Source organism: Triticum aestivum, chromosome 1A (assembly GCF_018294505.1).
Source record: "Triticum aestivum cultivar Chinese Spring chromosome 1A, IWGSC CS RefSeq v2.1, whole genome shotgun sequence".
Taxonomy (NCBI): Eukaryota; Viridiplantae; Streptophyta; class Magnoliopsida; order Poales; family Poaceae; genus Triticum; species Triticum aestivum.
In genome coordinates, this window is record NC_057794.1 from 302,456,644 (window position 1) to 302,479,934 (window position 23,291).

Sequence of the window (23,291 nt, forward strand, 5' to 3'; positions counted from 1 at the left end):
GATTGGAGATTTGAGAGATAAGGTGTGGAGGCTAAAGGGTCGAAGATCTGTGGTTCAGACTGAAGAGGAGTGCCCAAATGTGCTTATGCCTGGACATGATGCATCAAGGGTTATGGCTCTTGAGCTTGAGTTAAAGGAGAGGAATGCAGAGCTGGAAGCAATGAACGGGAAATATAGGAATGTGGTGATGGTTTTCATTGTGTTTGTGGTGGGTGTAGTTGTTGGGAAAATGCTAGTGTACTGAATGTCAGTTTGGCAAGTGAAGTTAGTATGCACTGTAGTCATTTTGAAGTTAGTATGCAATGGTTTGTAATGGAATTTGTGATCTGGGTTGTTATGTATGAACATGTGTTCTGGCAGTCAATAAAAATCAAGCTATATAATTCTGTCAATTTGACTGGTATATTTGCTGCCATTTGGAATGTATGCTATTTCTGTCAATTGGACTTGAAATTTTGCTGGCATTGTAAATAGATAACTAAATGAAATAGATAGCATCATAGGTACATAGCAGCTGACATCAAGAATTAGAGCAAATATCTCTGGCTTCATAAGTACTAGATAGCATCTGCAACATCAAATCCATGTTTGCAAATGTTACAAAAGCTGGTGCACTTTCAGGTTTGCAACAGTACACTGGATTATAAACACTTCTGAATTTTCCCCACTGTCCTCACTGTGTGGCTCATATTCAGGGTCTGAATCAGACTCACTAACTGAATCTTCAGCAATTGGTTCTTCACTTGATGCTTGAGTTGGATTTAACACCTGGGAAACTGGAAGCTGGGAGCTTCCTACCACTTGCTCTGCTTCCACTTGCTCTGCATCCACTTGCTCTGCATCCACTTGCCTTCTTCTTTCATGAACTGGCTTAACTGGACTGCAAATTACTTGAGTGATCACACCAGTATCATCAGGAACCATAACATGCTCTGCTGTGATGACAATGTCAGGTTCATCATCAGCATCAACTACCTCCATCATCTCATCATTTTCAAAATCACTCCCACTGCTACTATGCTCACTGTCCTCCTCTCCATGATACTCAACATATATGTCAGCTACTCCTCCCACATCAGTGTACTCTCCCATCTGGACACATTTACTGTCATCATTCAGAAACATCAAGCCATCTTCCATTGATTTCCCAGGTATCTGAAAATAAAATTTCATTGATTCCTTCAACTGCATATGATCTTTCAGAAACCCTTTCACCTCCTGCAGTGACAACTTATCCCTCTCAATCTCTGACATCTCATCATCCCCCCCAACATATTGCAAATTTGGCCCCATACTGATGAACTCGCCACCAAAATGGAATCTCACGTTCAGTATCTCCGTCGGATCCATGATGAAACTGAAATAAACAGAAAAATATCACTTGCCTGCACTACTACTATGAACCCCAACTCACAATTCGAATACAAAAAACATACCCTATTCACATAAAAATCATTCCTTTCCCTCCACAAAATACTGCAAATCCCCGCCTAAAACCCTAACCCTAATGTTGTGTGCAAAGGTCAAAAAAACAGTGCCAAGAGGAGGAGAACGTCGCGCACATACCTTAGCCCGTCGCTCGCCGTCGCGCGCCGGCTAGATCGTCGCCGCCGCCGTCGATCACCCGCCTGTCGCCATTGCCGTCGCGGGAGCAGAGAAGAATACAGGGGGGCGCCTCCTCGACTGCTTCGTTGGATGGGCTCTCGAAGTGGGCCGGGCCACCATTCTATGCACCGAACCGGCCATCTCTCTCACTTTCCACCAAAAAATTTAGCAATCCCGGCTGCTACTAGCCACGTCAGCAATCCCTGTTTGGGAAGGGCACTCAGGGTTCAATTTAGACCAGGATTAGTGAGTTCAGAGTGTCAATTTCGGGGATTGTGAGTTGGGGGTTCGATTTAGCTAGAGCCTACGAGTTCAGGGTTTGTTTTGGACTTTTTCCAATATGAAATAAACCCCATCTTGTTATCCTCGATGGCAATGATGCAATACGTGCCTTGCTGCCCCTTCTGTCACAGGGAAAGAACACCGCAAGATCGAACCCAAAGCTAAGCACTTCTCCCATGGCAAGAACTACCAATCTAGTTGGCCAAACCAAACGGATAATTCGAAGAGACTTGCAAAGATAACCAATCATACATAAAAGAATTCAGAGAAGATTCAAATATTATTCATAGATAGACTTGATCATAAACCCACAATTCATCGGTCTCAACAAACACACCGCAAAAAGAAGATTACACGAATAGATCTCCACGAGAGAGGGGGAGAACTTTGTATTGAGATCCAAAAAGAGAGAAGAAGCCATCTAGGTAATAACTATGGCCCCGAAGGTCTGAGATAGACTACTCACACTTCATCGGAGAGGCTATGATGATGTAGAAGCCCTCCGTGATGACGGCCCTCTCCGGCGGAGCTCTGGAATAGGCCCCAAGATGGGATCTCGTGGATACAGAAATTTGTGGTGGTGGAATTAGGTTTTTGGCTCCCGTTCTGGTCATTTGGGGGTACGTAGGTATATAGGAGGAAGAAGTACGTCGATGGAGCTCCGAGGGGCCCACGAGGCAGGGGGTGTGCCCCCACCCTCGTGACCGCCTATTTGATGCCTTGGCATAGGGTCCAAGTCTCCTGGATCACGTTCGGTGAGAAAATCACGTTCCCGAAGGTTTCATTCCGTTTGGACTCCGTTTGATATTCCGTTTCTTCGAAACACTGAAATAGGCAAAAAACAACAATTCTGGGCTAGGCCTCCGGTTAATAGGTTAGTCCCAGAAATAATATAAAAGTGGAAAATAAAGCCCAATATAGTCCAAAATAGTAGATAATATAGCATGGAGCAATCAAAAATTATAGATATGTTGGAGACGTATCAGCAAGATAGCCCTGGAAGTGGCTTTTGGAGATGATTATGATTCAAGGTCAAAGATGTTGACTTTTGAGGTAGTGAAAATCAAGAGTCCGTATCATGCCCTGTTTGGGTGGCCGGCTTATGCCAAGTTCATGGCGAGGCCGTGTTATGTTTATTTGCAGCTTAAGATGCCGGGTCATAAGGGGACCATCACAATGCATGGGAGCAGGAAGATTGCTTTGGAGTGTGAAGAGGGAGATGCGGCTTATGCTGAGTCAGTTTGTGCCACAGAGGAGCTGAAGTTTTATAAAGACAAGGTTGATCCGGCAGACATGACTTCTTTGAAAAAACCAACTACAGAGCATGATCTGGCGTTGAAGTTTAAATCGGCTACATATACTAAGATGGTTAATTTTGTTCCTGGCGATTCGTCCAAGCAGTTCAGCATCAACGCTAACTTGGATCCCAAATAGGAAAGCGCGCTCAGCAAGTTCATCCATGAGAACCAGGACATCTTTGCATGGAAGCCTTCTGACATGCCAGGTGTACCGAGGGAACTCGCTGAGCACACACTTAATATAGAACCTAAGTTTAAACCGGTGAGGCAGTTTCTTCGCCGTTTCAACGAAGAAAGGCGTAAGGCTATTGGTGAGGAGGTAGCTCGGCTTTTGGCCACAGGGTTTATCATGGAGGTTTTTCATTCGAAGTGGCTGGCTAATCCGGTGCTGGTTCTTAAGAAAAATGGCACTTGGCGTATGTGTGTGGATTACACCGATTTGAACAAGGCTTGTCCAGCAGACCCCTTTGCCCTTCCCCGTATTGATCAGATTATTGCTGCTACAGCGGGTTGTGATCGTTTGTGTTTTCTAGATGCTTACTATGGTTACCATCAGATCAAAATGGCAGTTAAGGACCAGGAGAAGACATCCTTTATAACTCCCTTTGGAGCCTTCTGCTATGTCTCCATGCCTTTTGGGCTCAAGAGTGCCCAGGCAACTTATCAACGCTGTGTTCAGAATTGTCTTCAAAAGCAGATTGGGCGTAACATTCATGCATATGTGGATGATATTGTGGTGAAATCAAGAAAGGAGGAAACCTTAATAGAGGACTTGAGAGAGACCTTTGACAACCTTAGGGTTTATAAGATGATTCTTAATCCGGACAAAATGTTCCTTTTTTGTTCCAGCAGGCAAGCTCTTAGGTTTTCTGGTGTCTAATAGGGGCATTGGAGCTAATCCAGAAAAAAATTCAGCTATTACGTCCTTAGCTAAACTGGCGTGTATCAATGACGATCAATGTTTAGCAGGCCGGATTGCAGCTTTGAGCTGGTTTATCAATCGTCTTAGGGAGAAAGCTATCCCTTTATATCAGATGTTGAAGAAAATAGAAGATTTTGCCTGGAGCGACGCGGCTAATAAAGCATTCGAGGATTTGAAGAGACAGTTAGCTGAATCGCATGTCCTTGCGGCTCCGGTTGATAAAGAGCCTTTATTGCTATATGTGGCTGCTAATGCTCGGGTTGTCAGTGTGGCTATCGTTGTGGAGCGCAAGGAGGCTGGAAAAGAGTATCCGGTTCAACGGCCGGTTTATTATATCAGTGAAGTTCTTATTGAGTCAAAGCAGAGGTATTCACATTGGCAGAAGCTAGTGTATGGAGTTTTTATGGCAAGTCGGAAGCTCAAGCACTATTTCCAAGGTCACCCCATTACAGTGGTTAGTTCAGTCCCCTTGGGAGACATTATCCAAAACAGAGAGGTGACTGGCCGGATTTCTAAGTGGGCTATTGAGCTTGGACCCCATGGGCTCAAGTATACACCTCGTACAGCGATCAAATCGCAAGCACTCGTGGACTTCATCAATGATTGGACAGAGTTGCAGGCACCAGAGGAAAAGCCAGATTACACTTATTGGACTATTCACTTTGATGGGTCCAGGCAATTGGAGGGCTCGGGGGCTGGAGTCATATTAACTTCCCCACGAGGTGAGAAGTTTTGTTATGTTCTTCGCTTAATGTTCCCTTGTACTAACAATGCATCCGAGTTCGAGGCCTTACTCCATGGTCTTCGGATGGCTAAGGAGATGAACTTAAGCCGGGTTAAGTGCTTCGGTGACTCGGACCTGGTGGCTCAACAGGTATCTGGCACTTGGGATTCTAAGGACCCACTCATGGCTGCATATCGACGAGAGATTGACATCGTGGCTGGTCATTTCAAGGGTTATCAAGTTGACCATATAGACTGGCGCAAGAATGAAGCGACGGACGCTTTAAGTCGCCTGGGTTCTGACCGTAAACCGGTCCCACCTAATGTCTTCATCGACGTACTACATAATCCGTCGGTCAAGATACCAACAGAGGAGGAGTTGGCTATTCCTGACCCGGAGGCCCAATTGGTGGCAGCTTTGCATATTATACCGGATTGGACAGTCCTGTACTTGGTTTACATGAACCGGGGCGAGTTACCGGAGGACGAAACCTTGGCCCGGCAGATAATCCGGCGTTCCAAGTCAATGACCACAATCAATGGGGAGTTACATCGTTACAACGTCACAGGAGCAATTCAGCATTGTGTGTCTCCTCAAGAGGGTTGTGAGATTTTGCGAGAAATCCACGAAGGAGATTGTGGACACCACGCCGGTTCAAAATCCTTGGTGGCTAAGGCTTTTTGTCACGGTTTCTATTGGTTGATAGCTCATGCTGAGGATTTAGTCAAAAGGTGTGACGGTTGTCAAAAATTTGCATGCCGCCCTCATCTTCCAGCTCAGGAGTTGAGGATGATTCCAATAACTTGGCCGTTTGCAACTTGGGGGCTCGATATGGTTGGACCTTTTAAGAGATCCAAAGACAAAAAGACCCACCTGTTAGTGGCAGTTGATAAGTTTACCAAGTGGGTGGAAGCAGAACCAGTCAGTAAGTGCGATGCAGCCACATCGGTTCAATTCATCAAAAAGGTGATATTCTGGTTTGGTTTCCCATATAGTATTATAACTGATAATGGTACTAATCTGTCAAAGGGTGAGATGGAGGAATTTTGCCAACGTGAGAACATCCGGCTTGATGTAGCATCAGTGGCTCACCCCCAGTTTAATGGTCAAGCAGAGAGGGTGAATCAAGAAATTTTGAGAGGTATTAAACCCCGGCCCCGGTTGTTGGGTGGAGGAGTTACCTTCCGTGTTATGGAGCATCAACACCACACCTAACAGATCTATGGGTTACATGCCTTTCTTCATGGTTTATGGAGCAGAGGCGGTTCTTCCTAGTGACATCCGTCACGACTCGCCCCGTGTGGCGGCTTATGTTGAAGCTGATAATGAGAAGGCACGTCAGGACTCACTGGACCTGTTAGATGAGGAGCGTGATCTTGCAGCAGCATGTTCGATGATTTATCAACAAGATCTCCGACGTTATCACAGCCGCCGGGTTAAGACCAGAACTTTTCAAGAGCGCGATCTAGTGCTCCGGCTCATCCAGGATCAGACTGATATGCACAAATTATCCCCACCTTGGGAAGGACCTTTTGTGGTCAGCAAAAATCTGCACAACGGGTCATACTACCTCATTGATGTTCGAGAGCACAAAGACTCACGTAAATCGGAGGAGGAGACCAAGCGACCGTGGAATATAGCTCTTCTTCGGCCTTACTATACTTGCGACACAAGCTCTTCTTATGTACATACTTATGACAATGTATATATTATATAATAAACCAGAGCCTCAATTAAAGCGGGGCCTCTGTTCTTTTTACACCATGTGTGAGCCTACAGGAGCTTCTACTGACAAAGCGGCGTTTTATTAACCCGGCCTATACGGTCACACAGATATAAAGTAAATCACTAGGGGGCTTGGTCGTATCCGAACCATAGCTACACCTCTTGATCGGTTTAAAACCAAAAAGGGATATCACTAGGGGGCTTGGTTGTCTTCACACCATAGCTACACCTCTTGATAGGCTTCAAGCCAAAAGGAAATTATCTGGAACCAAAGAGAGTCTGTTGCATTAAGCACAACTCAAACATAGGTAACCACTGAGCACAACTCAAATATTACCTCGGGGCTCCTTGCTTCTCAAAGAACAATGAGCTTGCACGCTTGTAATAGGCTATCAAGCTAGGCTGGGAAGCCAGGTGTATTCACCTAAAACCCCAGGTTATCTTGCCTCTTTAAGTAAGCCACTCTATCCAGGTAAACCTGGTATGACTCATCGAACGTTTGACAAGTCAATCCCATGGACCCTGAACTTGTTAAAGTTAAAACGATGATTGGTTAAAAATTGAGGTCCATCTTAAAAGGCTTTGCAAAATGGTTTAACTCAGCGGCCTGGCAGCCCATCAAAAACCTCGATTTAGGGCCTGGCAGCCCATAAAAAGCCTTGTATATTTCTTTTTGATTTGCTATTTTTTATATCTTTTTTGCTAAGGGATTTCTGCATATTTCTGATAAACCGGTGTTCATTACAACCCGACATGACTTTCAACGCTTAGTTGTCAGTACATGATCAGTTTTAAACCGGTAGTATATTCCTCTGGTCTGGTTTTGACTAGATGTCGCCAGCATTATACGGCTATTATAGCCCAATATGGTTTCTATATGAACCAACAAGAGGGCAAGGAGTTGTCAACACTCCGGATTGGTGTTTTTTCACCCTTACCATACAAGCAGTTGGTCAGCCAACGAGGTATGTCACAGATATTATTTATTTTATCTAGTTAATACAAATCTTGGTTATTCATCCAAGTTATGTATATATTTTTGGGCATCATGACCCGTCCAGTGGTAAACCACTAGGGTGCTTTCAAGTTATTTTTTGCAGGAACACAAATCATAATGGACTATGCATAAATAGATCCCAAAAGTGAAACAAGTTTTCAAAGTATCAAGCAACCCAAACATGCTCGATGGCATGGCATATAAAGGTGTTTCTGTTATCCTATTACAAGGTGCTACCTCTTGAGCAGTGCGTTGGATTTCCCCGAAGAGGAAGGGATGATGCAGCAAAGTAGCGTAAGTATTTCCCTCAGTTTTTGAGAACCAAGGTATCAATCCAGTAGGAGGCTACGCTCGAGTCCCTCGTACCTACACAAAAACAATAGCTCAACGCAACCAAAGCGCTTAGGGGTTGTCAATCCCTTCACGGTCACTTACGAAAGTGAGATCTGATAGAGATGATAAATAATATTTTTTGTATGTTTGGTATAGAGATGCAAAGTAAATAAAGTAAAAGCAAAGTAAAAGCAAAACAATAATAAAGTAATGGAGATTGATATGATGAGAAAGAGACCCAGGGGCCATAGGTTTCACTAGTGGCTTCTTTCAAGAGCATAAGTATTCTACGGTGGGTGAACAAATTACTGTTAAGCAATTAACATAATTGATCATAATTATGAGAATATCTAGGTATGATCATGTATATAGGCATCACGTCCGAGACAAGTAGACCGAAACGATTCTGCATCTACTACTATTACTCCACTCATCGACCGCTATCCAACATGCATCTAGAGTATTAAGTTAAAAACAGAGAAACGCCTTAAGTAAGTTGACATGATGTAGAGGGATAATTTCATGCAATATGATAAAAAAACCATCTTGTTATCCTCGATGGCAACAATGCAATACGTGCCTTGCTGCCCCTTCTGTCAATGGGAAAGGACACCGCAAGATTGAACCCAAAGCTAAGCACTTCTCCCATGGCAAGAACAACCAATCTAGTAGGCCAAACCAAACTGATAATTCGAAGAGACTTGCAAAAATAACCAATCATACATAAAAGAATTCAGAAAAGATTCAAATATTATTCATAGATAGACTGGATCATAAACCCACAATTCATCGGTCTCAACAAACACACCGCAAAAAGAAGATTACATCAAATGGATCTCCACAAGAGAGGGGGAGAACATTGTTTTGAGATCCAAAAAGAGAGAAGAAGCCATCTAGCTACTAGCTATGGACCCGTAGGTCTGAAGTAAACTACTCACACTTCATCGGAGGGGCTTGGATGATGATGTAGAAGCCCTCCGTGATCGATGCCCCCTCCGGCGAAGCTCCGGAACAGGCCCCAAGATGGGATCTCGTGGATACAGAAAGTTGCGGTGGTGGAATTAGGTTTTTGGCTCCGTCCCTGATTGTTTGGGGGTACATGGATATATATAGGAGGAAGAAGTACGTCGGTGGAGCTTCAAGGGGCCCACGAGGCAGGGGGGCGCCCCCTACCCTCGTGACCACCTCGTGGCTTTCTTGATGGAGGGTCCAAGTCTCCTGGATCTTATCTGATGAGAAAATCACGTTTCCGAAGGTTTCATTCTGTTTGGACTCCGTTTGATATTCCTTTTCTTCGAAACCCTAAAATAGGCAAAAAAAACAACAATTCTAGGCTAGGCCTCTGGTTAATAGGTTAGTCCCAAAAATAATATAAAAGTGGAAAATAAAGCCCAATAATGTCTAAAACAGTAGATAATATAGCATGGAGCAATCAAAAATTATAGATACGTTGGAGATGTATCACAAGGCGTTTCGAAACGGCCCAAATTGAATAATTTTTTTCAAGAAGTGGCAGACTGTAGCTGATAAGCTGGCCGCCAGTTTAGGATTCTTCATTGGGACGACTTGACGATTGAGGGACATCTTGCGCGGTTACATCCTCTTCATCCCTCCCCAGACGCTGGAATCAACCGTCGACCAATCGATTCCGGTTAAAGCTTGAAACAAGGCCTCTTCATGGATAAGGCTGGAGGGGTCAATGTCAGGAGCGTAAGTATGATTACGAGTTGGAGGCACAAGATCTTAAACATCATGGATCACTGCGGGCTGTCTCTTTCCCTCAGCATCATAAACTGGTTGAAAATGTGATAGATATGTGTCCTCTGCCAGTTTGCTTGCTATCGGTCGCATCTCCTTTGTCAGCTTTCGGAGATCATCATTGTCGAAATTTGAGCCATCTTCTTTCACACCAGGATACCCTTTGATGATATCTGCCTGTTCAAGATTCGGAATCCACGCCTTGGCCCGGATTAGCACGGTCAGCGCTCCTGATCTTGCAGCTGATTTCTTCAGTTCATTGATCCGGGCAGGTAACATGGCCAGCTTTTCAAGAGTTTCTTTTATCAACGATGGCGAAGGCTTGTTATAAGCTGCAGTACAAATGGCTCGCTGGGAACCAGAGAACAATTGTTCTATTAAGGTGTAGGCCGTTTTAAGTTTCATCCGCATGTCAGAGCCCAGATGCGCAATGCGGGTCCCTATCATGGTTTAGCGTCAGTAAATCGGTCATTGATAAGATCTTATGACTTAGACAAACTGCACAAGGAGGTACTTACCAAACACAGTGGAAGTCATGGCGTTAATTTGTCGCTTCAAGCCGGTCAGTTCGTCAACCACTGGCTTTAGGGCTGCTTCTGCGTCGTTGGCCTTCTTTGTTAAACCGGCCTTCTCCGTTTCCCATTCTGCATGCTCTTTATCAAAAGTTGCTTTCAGCTTCTCCATAGCTGCTAAGGCGTTGGTCAGCTCTTCTTTGGCTTTGGCAGCCTCTTTTTGCTGAGTTTTGATGTTCTCCTGAAGGTCTGCAGTTTGAGCATCCTTCTTACTCAACTCAGCCGACAAAGGTGAGGTATGTCATCAGAAACAAGTTATGAAGTACCAAGCGTATAACGAGTTATGCACTTTGTACTTGGGGGCTAATGCCTATTTGCTCTATCATCAACATATTTTTTCACAAGTCTCAAGTACAATGCAAGCATTATCCTTAACACTTGGGGGCTAATGTACATCTGTTCAAAGTTGACGCATTGATTCAAGACCCGGTATACCTCGCAAAGCTAAACCGGCCCTTGGGGGCTACACTGATGAAAACTTCAGGAATACAATGATAAGGTACCGGTTTGTTTCTAGCGATGACTTGACATATGGAGGATCAGCATGCAAGGATTAAGATATTACAAAGTCCTGGCTTGCGATTAACATCATAAACCGGCCCTTGGGGGCTACTTGGGCTGATGTTTATACTTTGGAATCAAGAAAGGAAAAGGGATGAGAATACCTCATATTGATCCTTCATCGGATTCACTAAACCGGCTTCATAATCATGGTTTGAGTGCAAACGGTTTAGAAAACCGGAGTGGAGTTCTTGAGCGCTGAGATGGGCGTAGCTTGACAAGTCAGTGCTCCATTTGCCTTTTGCCATGGCAGCACGCTCTTCCTTGGCACTATGTTTCGCCAACACAACTGGATGGCCAGGAGAGCTGTGGCTCGTACCGGTAATGATAACATTGCTTTCTTTGTCTCCAGCAGTCTTTGCTGGAGTTGATGGAGTGTCAGTGGCTCTCACCGGGCTAGAAGACCTGTCATCAGCCCGGATTGGATCTACCGGTTCATTATCAGGCACATCAGTGTCAATTTCTGGTTGTTCATCAATATTGTGGTCTTGACGGGGTGGTTCATCAAAGATAGCTTCCGGATTTGGGGCCTCTGGTTCAACCGCTTGTTCCGGTTCAACCGTTTGCTCCAGTTCAAGAACCACTTGATCTTCGGGCGGATTGTTAACCCGAGCCTTTTTGCTGGGTCTGGCTTTGGCTCTACAACAAAAAAAGGTGAAAGGTTAAGCACAACATATAAAGTATGAAACATCAAAAGAGAAGGGTGAAACATTTACCCGGCTACGGTCTTGAGAGGAGGGAGTTGGGTCGCCGTTGACTCGCCATAGGATGAGGGAGGTGTCACCTGATAATTTTAATCGAACGGATTAAGAGGTTGTCGGAAATAACCTGCCTTGGGATAAGAATTGTCAGAAGTGGGTGAGATCTCAGATCGGCGCTTTCGAACCGGGGTGTCAGGTAAACCGGCTGAAGTAACCTTTTGGCCGCTGTGTCGGGTGGTGCGGCGAGCCTCGTGCTGCTGCATCTTCAAAATAAATGTTGGATCCAAGTGGGCAAGGGGATGAGAAAAGCTTACTTTCCGGACCGCTTGACGGATTTTTTGTGTCGGCATAGAGTCTGAACCGGAGGAAAGGATAATTACCTCTGCATCGTCAACTTGAATGCCCTCCACGTCCTCCTGATAAGTATCATTGTCAATGAGATGCATGAAAAGGGAACCAAGTGAATCAAGTTCTACCTCAACTTCCAGTTCATCTGGGTTGTCGTCCAGTTCCATACTAATGCGTTCAGGTGCTTTCCGCTTTGTGGTCTTCTTGACGGCTCTGGTTTTAGGGCGGGAAGTTTTTACCGCTTTCTCTTGAGGTTTGTTCTTCCAAAATGTATCATCACCCTGTTTAAAAATAGAAGGATGGGTATTCAAAGGATTGTACAGTCTAAAGATATCAAGGGTAAAGCGGAGGAACAATACTCACAGTGGGCAGCTTGTTTTGCGTGTAAAAGGGGAGTAGTTCAGTTTGGCGGCAAGTAGCTTCCGGTTCATTCAGGATTTTCTTAACAGCTTTAGTGACTTCTTCATCTGTTAGCTGGATAGTGATATGGCGTTGGGAGTCTTCTACTTCACCAGTGTACTCGCACATTAAACAGGAGCGGCGACTTAACGGCAAGATACTCCAGGATATCCAGCAACGAACAAAGTCTACTCCGGTTAAGCCGTTGGCAAGGAAGGCTCTCAGCTTGGCAAGTTGAGGTGCATACTGAGCCCATTCCTGAGCACTTAGTCATTGTGGAAGTGGATGATTATTGGCAAGCTGGTGGGCACGGTAACCCGGCAGAGGATTCTCATTTTCAGGGGAGGTGTCTTTACAGTAGAACCAAGTTTGATTCCACTCTTTGGGGTGGCTGTGCAGCTTGGCATGAGGAAATTCAACCTATTTTCTTTTCTGAATGGAGACGCCACCGAGTTCAGTATTGTGTCCATCTACGAATTCAGTGTGCCGGTTCAGATGAAAGAAATGCCGAAACAACTCAACAGTTGGCTCCTCCTGTAGGTATGCTTCACAGAAAACTTGAAAATTGCATATATTTGATACCGAGTTGGGTCCAATATCTTGAGGGTGGAGTTGAAGGCTGGCAAGTACATCCCGGAAAAACTTTGATCCGGGCGGTTTGAAACTACGGCCTATGTGATCAACAAACACCACTACCTCACCCTGCTTAGGGTGGGAGGATTTCCCGGTCCAGGAGCACGCCACCGGATTTCATTCTTCTTTGGTAAGGTGCCAATCTGGACCATTCCATTCAGTTGCTCTTCTGTAACCCGGGAGGGGACCCAGTTGCAGGAATAGAACTACTTTGCCATTGCAAATGAAAAGCTGAAGAGAAATACCGGTTTACAATTTATTCACAGTGATGCATAAGGTACAATAAAACAGAGAATCCAAATATATAGAATTGGTAAACCAGAGGCTGATACAATTACAAATGACAGCAATAAGCAGAAGCAGAGGTGTGCACATGCTATTAAATCGGAGTATGATGATGAGGATAGAGGGACTGCCGATTTACGAGGGGACTAATGGTATATAATAGATTACCTTTTACAAGGGTAAACTGTCTATGTCATGCGGAAGAGACAGATCTAAGGCAAAAACGACTAGGTAAGGTAAAACAGGTTCCACAAGGGGACATGGAAATTTTGGATCTACCGAAAGACGGGAAAGTAAAAATATTTTGACCTAAAAGGGTTGGTCCCGAAGCAATTCATAAAGGTTCAGATCAGTTTTTATGCACACAGGGGTTTGTTGTAGTAGCGGAAGATAAACCATTACGCGGAATATATCAAGCTTGAGGTTTTTTATCCATGGACTAAGGAGGAACAGGGAAGAGCAGCACCGGAGCCTTGATGAACTTCGATGAACTGCGAAGAACAAGGAAACCCTAGACAGATCTACAAAGGGGGAAAGGAAAGGACTTACATCGACTGTTGAAGCAACGGAGGCAGGACGCAGCTCTCTGGTGCAATCAGGTTGATGTAGTGGCTAATGGAGAGGCGGAGGCGAAGCTTGGCGATGGCGACGACGCTCGGGTGCAGAGACGTCGCAGGAGGAAGAAGAAGCGAAGGAGGCGAAGGGGGAAAAAGAGAATGGCCCTTGGGCCTATTTATAAGGTGAACCGATAAGCGGCAAGTGCGAAAATCGAGGAGCTTAAAATGGATAGTTAATAAGGATGTCGCCTCGAGGGTTGGATATTCATTAATGAAGGGTATCTTCGGCTTCAACGGATAGATGACATCATGACGGTTTACTACGGATCTGAAGGATGACATCACGACGGTTTACCAGATTCATGCGAAGGTACCAGGGCAAGAATTTTTTCTAAGTATTGAAGATTGACATGAACAAGTTCAAATCAATCTGGGGCCTAATGTTGGGGATATGATTACTGGAGGTAAACCGGCTAGGAGTGGCCGGGTTAGCTCCATGAAGACGTGAGGATGGTGGCACTTTACGAAGGCCCAAGGCCCAAAGGCGGGTTAGGGCATGTAGATGTAAATCGACTCTTTCATGTAACTTGTATTGTAAGTTAGAGGAATAGAGACCGAGCCGGACACGTTTATGATCCGGCCTCGGGACTCTGTAAACCGGCGGGCGTCAACCTATGTATATAAAGGGATGACCCGACCGCGGTTTAGGGAGGACATACAACCACTCGAGAGCCAGGCAAAGCGGATTCGCTCCCTGGTCATCGAAACCCTAGCAATACCAATCACAACTAGACGTAGGCTTTACCTTCATCGAAGGGGACGAACTACTAAAAAATCCCTCGTGTCCCTTATCCGATTTAACCCCTTTAAGCTAACCCGTTGCGATGGCTCCACGACTAAGTCCTTTCACAAGGACATCTGCCGTGACAAACCCACGACAGATTTCATGGCCTCAAGCCATTTTGCGGAATCTGGGCTCATCATCACTTCCTCATAGTTCGTAGGTTCATCATGGTCAAGTAACATGACATCCAGAACAGGATTACCGTGCCACTCTGGTGCGGATCTCACTCTGGTTGACCTACGAGGTTCGGTAGTAACTTGATCTGAAGTTTCATGATTATCATCATTAGCTTCCTCACTAATTGGTGTAGGTGTCACAGGACCGGTTTTGTGATGAACTACTCTCCAATAAGGGAGCAGGTACAGTTACCTCATCAAGTTCTACTTTCCACCCACTCACTTCTTTCGAGACAAACTCCTTCTCTAGAAAGGATCCATTCTTAGCAACGAATGTCTTGCCTTCGGATCTGTGATAGAAGGTGTACCCAACTGTCTCCGTTGGGTATCCTATGAAGACACATTTCTCCGATTTGGGTTTGAGCTTATCAGGATGAAACTTTTTCACATAAGCATCGCAACAACAAACTTTAAGAAACGACAACTTTTGTTTCTTGCCAAACCACAGTTCATATGGTGTCGTCTCAACGGATTTAGATGGTGCCCTATTTAACGTGAATGCAGTTGTCTCTAATGCATAACCCGAAAACGATAGTGGTAAATCGGTAAGAGACATCATAGATTGCACCATATCTAATAAAGTACGGTTACGATGTTCGGACACACCATTACGCTGTGGTGTTCCAGGTGGCATGAGTTGAGAAACTATCCTGCATTGTTTCAAATGAAGATCAAACTCGTAACTCAAATATTCTCCTACACGATCAGATCGTAGAAACTTTATTTTCTTGTTATGATGATTTTCCACTTCACTCTGAAATTATTTGAACTTTTCAAATGTTTCAGATTTATGTTTCATCAAGAAGATATACCCATATCTTACTCAAATCATCTGTGAAGGTCAGAAAATAACGATATCTGCCGCGAGCCTCAACACTCATCGGACTGCATGCATCAGTACATATTATTTCCAACAAGTCTGTTACTCGCTCCATTGTTTCGGAGAACGGAGTCTTAGTCATATTGCCCATGAGGAATGGTTCGCAAGCATCAACTGATTCATAATCAAGTGATTCCAAAAACCCATTAGCATGGATTTTCTTCATGTACTTTACACCAATATGACCTAAACGACAGTGCCACAAATAAGTTGCACTATCATTATTAACTTTGCATCTTTTGGCTCCAATATTATGAATATGTGTATCACTATGACCGAGATTCAATAAACCATTCACCTTGGGTGTATGACCATTGAAGGTTTTATTCATGTAAACAGAACAACAATTATTCTCTAACTTTAAATGAATAACCATATTGCAATAAACATGATCAAATCATATTCATGCTTAATGCAAACACCAAATAACATTTATTTAGGTTCAACACTAATCCCGACGCATAGGGACTATGCGATGATGATCATATCAATCTTGGAACCACTTCCAACACACATCGTGTAAGTGCATCTAGTGCCACCCATAGTTGGTTTTGGAGTATGACGACAAACCTAGTTCAGGGACTAATGTGTTTGTGAGAATTGCAGGATAACACAGGTAGAAGTCCCTCATTGATTCGGTTTTCCTACCAGAGATGACCCCTAAAAATGTATGAAGACATTGAAGTCAAAGGTGGTATGTGAAGACATTCACATTGAAGACTATGACAAGAGAAGACATCGCGTGAAGACTATGGAGCGCGAAGACTTAGCAGTTTCGTCGTTCTGTGTTTTTCTTTGTTGGGTCATAGGAACCACCATACTGTTAAGTGGGGTCCAAGAGAACCAGTCAGAATTACTGAAGTGATGCTTAACCAAAATCCTATGTCTTCGAGTGAAGACTATGAGAGCAAATCTTGTCCAGAGTTGGATAAGTCAGCTTTGCTTGTAGCCCAAGTAAAGTTGCCGTGTGTGTTTGAAATCTGACCGTTGGAACACGTGTCAGTTCCTTAGTGACCCAGGGTCATTTCGGACAAATCAGGTCAGGTTGCCTAGTGGCTATAAATAGCCCACCCCCTACAACCATAAATGGTTGGCTGCTCAGAGTTAGAGTACGGCTTTTGTCGTTTGAGAGCAACCCACCTCAAAGCCTTTGAGAGAGAATTCCTTGCGAGGATAAAGCCCTAAACACCCAGAGCCAAAGAGTGTTAGGCATCACTTAAGTCTTCCTGTCTGTGTGATCTGAAGACTTATTACACTTGAGGACTGTGAATCCTCCAGCCGGTTAGGCGTCGCGTTCTGAGCATCCAAGAGTCATTGTGGATCGCCGGTGAACGAAGTCTGTGAAGGTTTGGAAGTCTACCTTGAAGACTTACCAGAGTGATTGGGCGAGGTCTGTGTGACCTTAGCTCAAGGGGAATACGGTGAGGACTAAGTGTCCTGAGCTGCGTGTTCAGGACTGAGTGTCCTCAGGTTTAAATACCTATCCGCCCTAACCAGACGTACAACTGTCACCGCAGTTGGAACTGGTCTACCAAACCTTTGTCTTCATCACGCACACTGGTTCTATCCTTCCCATCTCTTTATTTACAGTTGGCTCTTGTGAAGTCAGTGCCTATTTGCATTATCCATTTGTCTTCACCGTGTACCTGATCCTTACTGCCTAGCTGCTATTAGTCATTGTGCTTTCACTTCATTGAATACTTGACTATGGTCTGCCTAGTGTAGTCTACCTTCCGCTGCATGGTAATAGGTTCATCTCTATCATTTGTCTTCGAAACTTCCATGTTTTGAAGACTTTCATAAAAATCGCCTATTCACCCCCCTCTAGTCGATATAACGCACTTTCAATTGGTATGAGAGCAAGGTACTCCCTTGTTCTGTGTGATTTTGGTTTAACCGCCTGGAGTTTTAGTTATGTCGACCACAGGAATGAAGACTGTGTCATGCCCCATCTTTGACGGTCACGAGTATCCCAAGTGGAAGGCCATGATGAAGAAGCGCCTCATGGCGACAAACAGCGAGCTGTGGACCGTCACTGAGATTGGTCTGACCGATTTGTGCAAGATGGCGGAAGCTGATGACATTCGCAAGTACACTCTTCTCAACCTCACGGCGAAGGACGTCATCTGCTCCTGTCTATCTCAAAATCAGTTTAGGAATATCATGCATCTCGATCATGCGAAGCTTATCTGGGACCGTCTCTCTGAGGTCTATGAAGGTCATCGAACTCGTCATGATCCTTGGTTCGAGGACTTTAAGGAGTCTCTCAAAGCGATGACATTCGAACCAAAATCATCATCTTCTGCATCATGCCTTATGGCAAATGATGCTAAGGTAATTGAATGCTATCTATCTGAATCCAGTGATGATGAATCTGGTGATGAATTTGGACCCAGCTATGCAAAACTTGCTTCCCTTGTCACTAAACAACAGAAAGCTATGGAACATATTCAAAAACTGTTAGACAAAAGCGATGACCTGTTGGATGCTGAAATGACTCGATCTCAGTCCTTAATTGAAGACATAAAAAATCTTCATGTTAAGTATGAGGAACTTGAAAGTCGTCATGAAACGCTCTCAACAACTCATGAAAAGCTTTCCTATGATTATCTTCAAAGGAAGCAAGAACTCGAGAAATGGAGAATGGCTCATGAAGATCTTCAAATGGAAAACGAGTCACCTCGCGCTGAACAGATCAGTCCCGCTCAGGAAGGATTTGAACCACCATGTCTTAAATGCCTTGAGCGTGATAACTCTACTTCTGTTGCTAAATGTTCTACTGCTGCTACTATTGCAATATCTTCAACTATTGATGTGGTAACTAACCCCTCTGCTGAGGATACCACTGCTATTGCTGATGAGAATGCTAGGTTGAAGACACTGCTTGAAACAGGGATCTACAGAAGTCTCAAAGGGCATCAGACACTATGTGATGTCCTCAAAAGGCAGATCCTGAACCGAAACCCTAGGAAAGAGGGTGTCGGGTTCGAAAGGAAAATGAATGCTGATGGCTCTTACCAAAACCACATGGGTTGCTGCAAAGGAACCTTCAGCGGATCCATCCACCCTATCTGGCTTCACTTGTGCTAATCCCATTGTTATTGATGAATCCTTTGATGCAAACTATAAACTGTTTAAGAATCAGAATGGTGAAGTGTTTGCCAGGTATATTGGTACTAACTGCAGGAATGGACCGCCTATGAAGAAGATCTGGGTGCCGAAAAGGTGTTTGGAGAATCTTCCTGTGAATGTCATCATGACACCACAGGTGAAGAAGACAAACCCCAGACCACAGGCTTCATACGGTCCAAAGGCTTCATACAGACAGAGGACTCACCTGAGTCGCACTAACGCAAATGTTTTGCAGGGAAACCATACTCAGGCCTGTGAATATGAGCGCGTTTCATCAAACCGCCATGTTCATAAGACCAAGAACTATTCTGCTTATTCTTATGAGTACTATTGTCCACCTGCAAGACTTTTTGCTAGGGCTCCAAAGCCAAAGTTCTCAGATGCTGCACTTAGACTCATTGCTTCGAAGCCACCCTTGAAGATGTGGGTGGCTAAGAAAGCTTAACTCTCTTTTGCAGGGAAAGGTCTCCAGCCGAAAACCAAAATCGTCTGACACTATTGCTGGGGACCTTAAACATCTTGTAGGGCGCAAGATCAAATGCCCAAATGGTCTTATTATGTACTTTGTTCCTGAATCGCTTGCTACTTGCCCTATCAGTCCTAATCTCGATCTAAGCTTTAATAATCCACTGGTTCGTCAAATGTTTTTGCTTCACAATTCTCTTCGTGAAGCCTATCCCCCTAACTGCACTGTAGGGTACGACACCAGCTGCTTCAGAATGGATTATTGATAGTGGGTGTACAAATCACATGACTGGCAAGCGAAGCCTTCTCATGGACTCAACTTTACGTCCATCTGACAAAAGTCACATCACATTTGCTGACACTGGTAAAAGCAAGGTATTGGGTCTAGGTAGAGTTGCAATCTCAAAGGATCAACACATGGATAAAGTCATGCTTGTTGAATCCCTTGGTTTCAACTTAATGTCTGTCTCAATGCTTTGCGATTTAAACATGATTGTGATGTTTGGAAAATATCGTTGCCTTGTACTAATGGAATCTGACAAGTCTCTAGTGTTTGAAGGGTATCGGAAAGATGATTTGTACGTGGTAGATTTCTCAGCAGGACCACAACTTGCAGTATGTCTTCTAGCAAAAGCTTCTGAATGCTGGCTCTGGCATCGGAGGCTAGGGCATGCTGGCATGAGGAACCTCCACACCCTTGCAAGGAAGAAGCATGTCATAGGCATCGAGGGCGTCAAGTTCAAGAAGGATCACTTATGCGGTGCCTGTGAAGCAGGAAAGATGACGAGGGCCAAGCATCCCTCGAAGACAATCATGACAACGACTCAACCCTTCGAACTGCTCCACATGGATCTTTTCGGTCCCACTCATTACTCAACTCTTACTACTACTGCTTGTCTCTATGGCTTTGTCATTGTTGATGATTATTCAAGATATACTTGGGTGCATATAATCCTCTACAAGACTGAAGTGCAGGATGTCTTCAGACGCTTCGCCAGTCGAGCAATGAACAACTATGGCGCCAAGATAAAGCACATCAGAAGTGACAATGGCACTGAATTCAAGAACACTGGCCTAGATACATATCTTGATACCTTAGGCATCACACATGAATTCTCAGCTCCGTACACGCCACAGCAGAATGGCGTCGTCGAACGCAAGAACAGAACACTTATTGAGATGGCCCGGACGATGCTTGATGAATACAAGACTCCAAGAAAATTCTGGCCGGAAGCCATTGATACTGCATGCCATATCATCAACCGTGTTTATCTTCACAAGCTTCTGAACAAGACATCCTATGAGCTCCTTACTGGCAAGAAGCCAAATGTCAGTTACTTCAGAGTATTTGGCGCCAGGTGCTGGATCAAGGATCCACATCACACTTCAAAATTTGCACCAAAAGCACATGAGGGTTTTATGCTTGGATATGGAAAGGATTCGCACTCCTACAGAGTCTTCAACCTTTTTCACTATAAAGTGGTTGAAACAGTGGATGTGCGGTTTGATGAGACGAACGGCTCACAAAGAGAGCACCTGCCAAATGTGCTAGATGAAGTTCCATCCAGTGAATCAATCAAACTTATGGGAACTGGAGAAATCATACCGTCTGAAGCTCAGCCTGAAGAGGAACTTATCATCTCCGCACCTGATCAACCTGAAGACAATGCTCAGCCTGAAGACAATCCCTCTAACGATGACAATGATCAGCAAGAGCAAAATCTTCGTCCTGTACATCCTCGTGTTGCAAATGAAGTACAGATTGAGAGAATAATTGATAGCATCAATGCACCAGGTCCACTCACTCGTTCAAGGGCAACACAGCTAGCAAATTTCTGTGGGCACTTCGCATTCGTCTCAATATCTGAACCCAAGAAAGTTGAAGAAGCCTTCATGGAACCTGAATGGATTCAAGCTATGCAAGAAGAGCTTCAACAGTTTGAGCTGAATAATGTATGGGAACTGGTTAAGCGTCCTGATCCTCGCAAGCACAATATAATAGGCACCAAATGGATATATCGCAACAAGCAAGATGAGCATGGTCAAGTTGTTAGAAACAAAGCTCGTCTCGTTGCTCAAGGGTACACTCAAGTTGAAGGGATTGACTTCGATGAAACATTTGCTCCTGTGGCTAGACTTGAAGCCATACGCATACTGCTGGCCTATGCAAATCATCATAACATACTTCTATATCAAATGGATGTGAAGAGCGCTTTTCTCAATGGCAAGATTGAAGAAGAAGTGTATGTTGCACAACCGCCTGGCTTTGAAGATCCAAAACATCCTGACATGGTGTACAAGCTCAACAAGGCACTGTATGGCCTCAAACAAGCCCCTCGGGCTTGGTATGACACACTCAAATACTTCCTGAAGAGCAAAGGCTTCAAATCTGGTTCCCTCGACCCCACTCTCTTCACGAAGACATATGATGGTGAACTGTTTGTGTGCCAAATATATGTGGATGACATTATCTTCGGCTGCACCAATCAGAAATACAGTGAAGAGTTTGGATATATGATGCAAGAGCAATATCAGATGTCCATGATGGGTGAGCTGAAGTTCTTCCTTGGTCTTCAAATACGTCAGCAACGCAACGGCATCTTCATATCTCAAGAGAAGTACCTCAAAGATTGCCTGAAGAAATTTGGTATGCAAGACTGCAAAGGCTTCACGACGCCAATGCCAGCCAAACATCATCTGGGTCCCGACGACAATGGTAAAGAGTTCGATCAAAAGGTATACCGCTCCATGATTGGTTCTTTACTTTATCTATGTGCATCTAGGCCAGATATTATGCTTAGTGTTTGCATGTGTGCTCGATTCCAAGCGGCACCAAAGGAATCGCATCACTTAGCTGTGAAGCGAATTCTTCGATATTTGGCTTACACCCCAACACTAGGATTATGGTATCCAAAGGGCTCAGAGTTTGATCTGGTTGGATTCTCGGATGCTGATTATGCTGGTGACAAGGTGGATCGCAAGTCTACATCAGGCACATGTCATTTTCTGGGACGATCACTTGTATGTTGGTCTTCAAAGAAGCAGAACTGTGTATCTCTCTCCACTGCTGAATCTGAATACATTGCTGCTGGATCTTGCTGCGCTCAGCTTCTGTGGATGAAGCAAACACTCAAAGACTATGGCATTCATCTGAAGCAAGTGCCACTCTACTGCGACAACGAAAGCGCCATCAAGATTGCCAACAACCCAGTTCAGCACTCGAAGACAAAGCACATTGAAATTCGTCATCACTTTCTCAGAGATCATGTTGTGAAGGAAGATATTGATATCATACACGTCAACACTGAAGAGCAATTGGCAGATATCTTCACCAAGCCCTTGGATGAGAAGAGATTTTGCAAGTTACGGTGTGAGCTAAATATCTTGGAATCCTCAAATGTCCTGTGATCAGGCACACATCCTAACACTTATGCATATTGATGACTTAGATGTGCAACACACGAAGTAAAGTATATCTTCAATCAATGAAGACATACATTCTAAGTGTGAATACATTAATGTGGAATTTGACTTCGGAGCGCCACGATAATTGTGCGCCGTGTCTGGGTCTAATACTTCCTATACGGTGGGTAACGCCACCACCAAATTCTTCTGTTTGAAGTGTTTCACCCATGCGTTACATTTGCTATGTCTTCACATTTGTTTGGCTTCAATCTCAACTTGTCTTCATGATTATCTTCACTATGTTGTTGATTTTTTCATATATATATATACTAGTGTTCTGTCCTCTACAGCATTCACTTATAGCTATGTCTTCTTGTTGAATCTTTTGAACTAAGTGAATGTGATCGGACCCTAACCTCTCTATGCTTTCTATCTCAAACTCTATCTCTCCAAATCATATGCATTCTCTTGAAACTGTCGAATGTCTTCTCTGCGTCCTTGTCAGCAGAAGATACAGAGACAAACATTAAGTCCGCTTTCAATGCTAATTCCTTCACCTGAAACCCGGAGAAGTGGGAACGACCACCCGACAATCCAGGCGTGCGTGGGAACGTGGAACAACCTCCGATATGTTGCATGATGGCACGTGTCCTTCAGATGTGAATCGCCAGGGGCACCTGTGTAATAAC

At 44.3% G+C, this 23,291-nt stretch overlaps 1 protein-coding gene across 1 annotated transcript; it reads right to left on the reverse strand.

Annotated features, from left to right (window-relative positions):
* Positions 1-597: 597 nt before the first annotated feature.
* On the reverse strand, positions 598-1,717 carry LOC123182703 (uncharacterized). Its single transcript, XM_044595395.1, has 2 exons — positions 1,567-1,717; positions 598-1,357 (listed from the first exon to the last, which is right to left on the reverse strand). The coding sequence occupies exon 2, from the start codon at positions 1,348-1,350 to the stop codon at positions 598-600; it is 753 nt and encodes a 250-aa protein (XP_044451330.1). The 5' UTR covers positions 1,351-1,357; positions 1,567-1,717.
* Between the last annotated feature and the right edge of the window lie 21,574 nt (positions 1,718-23,291).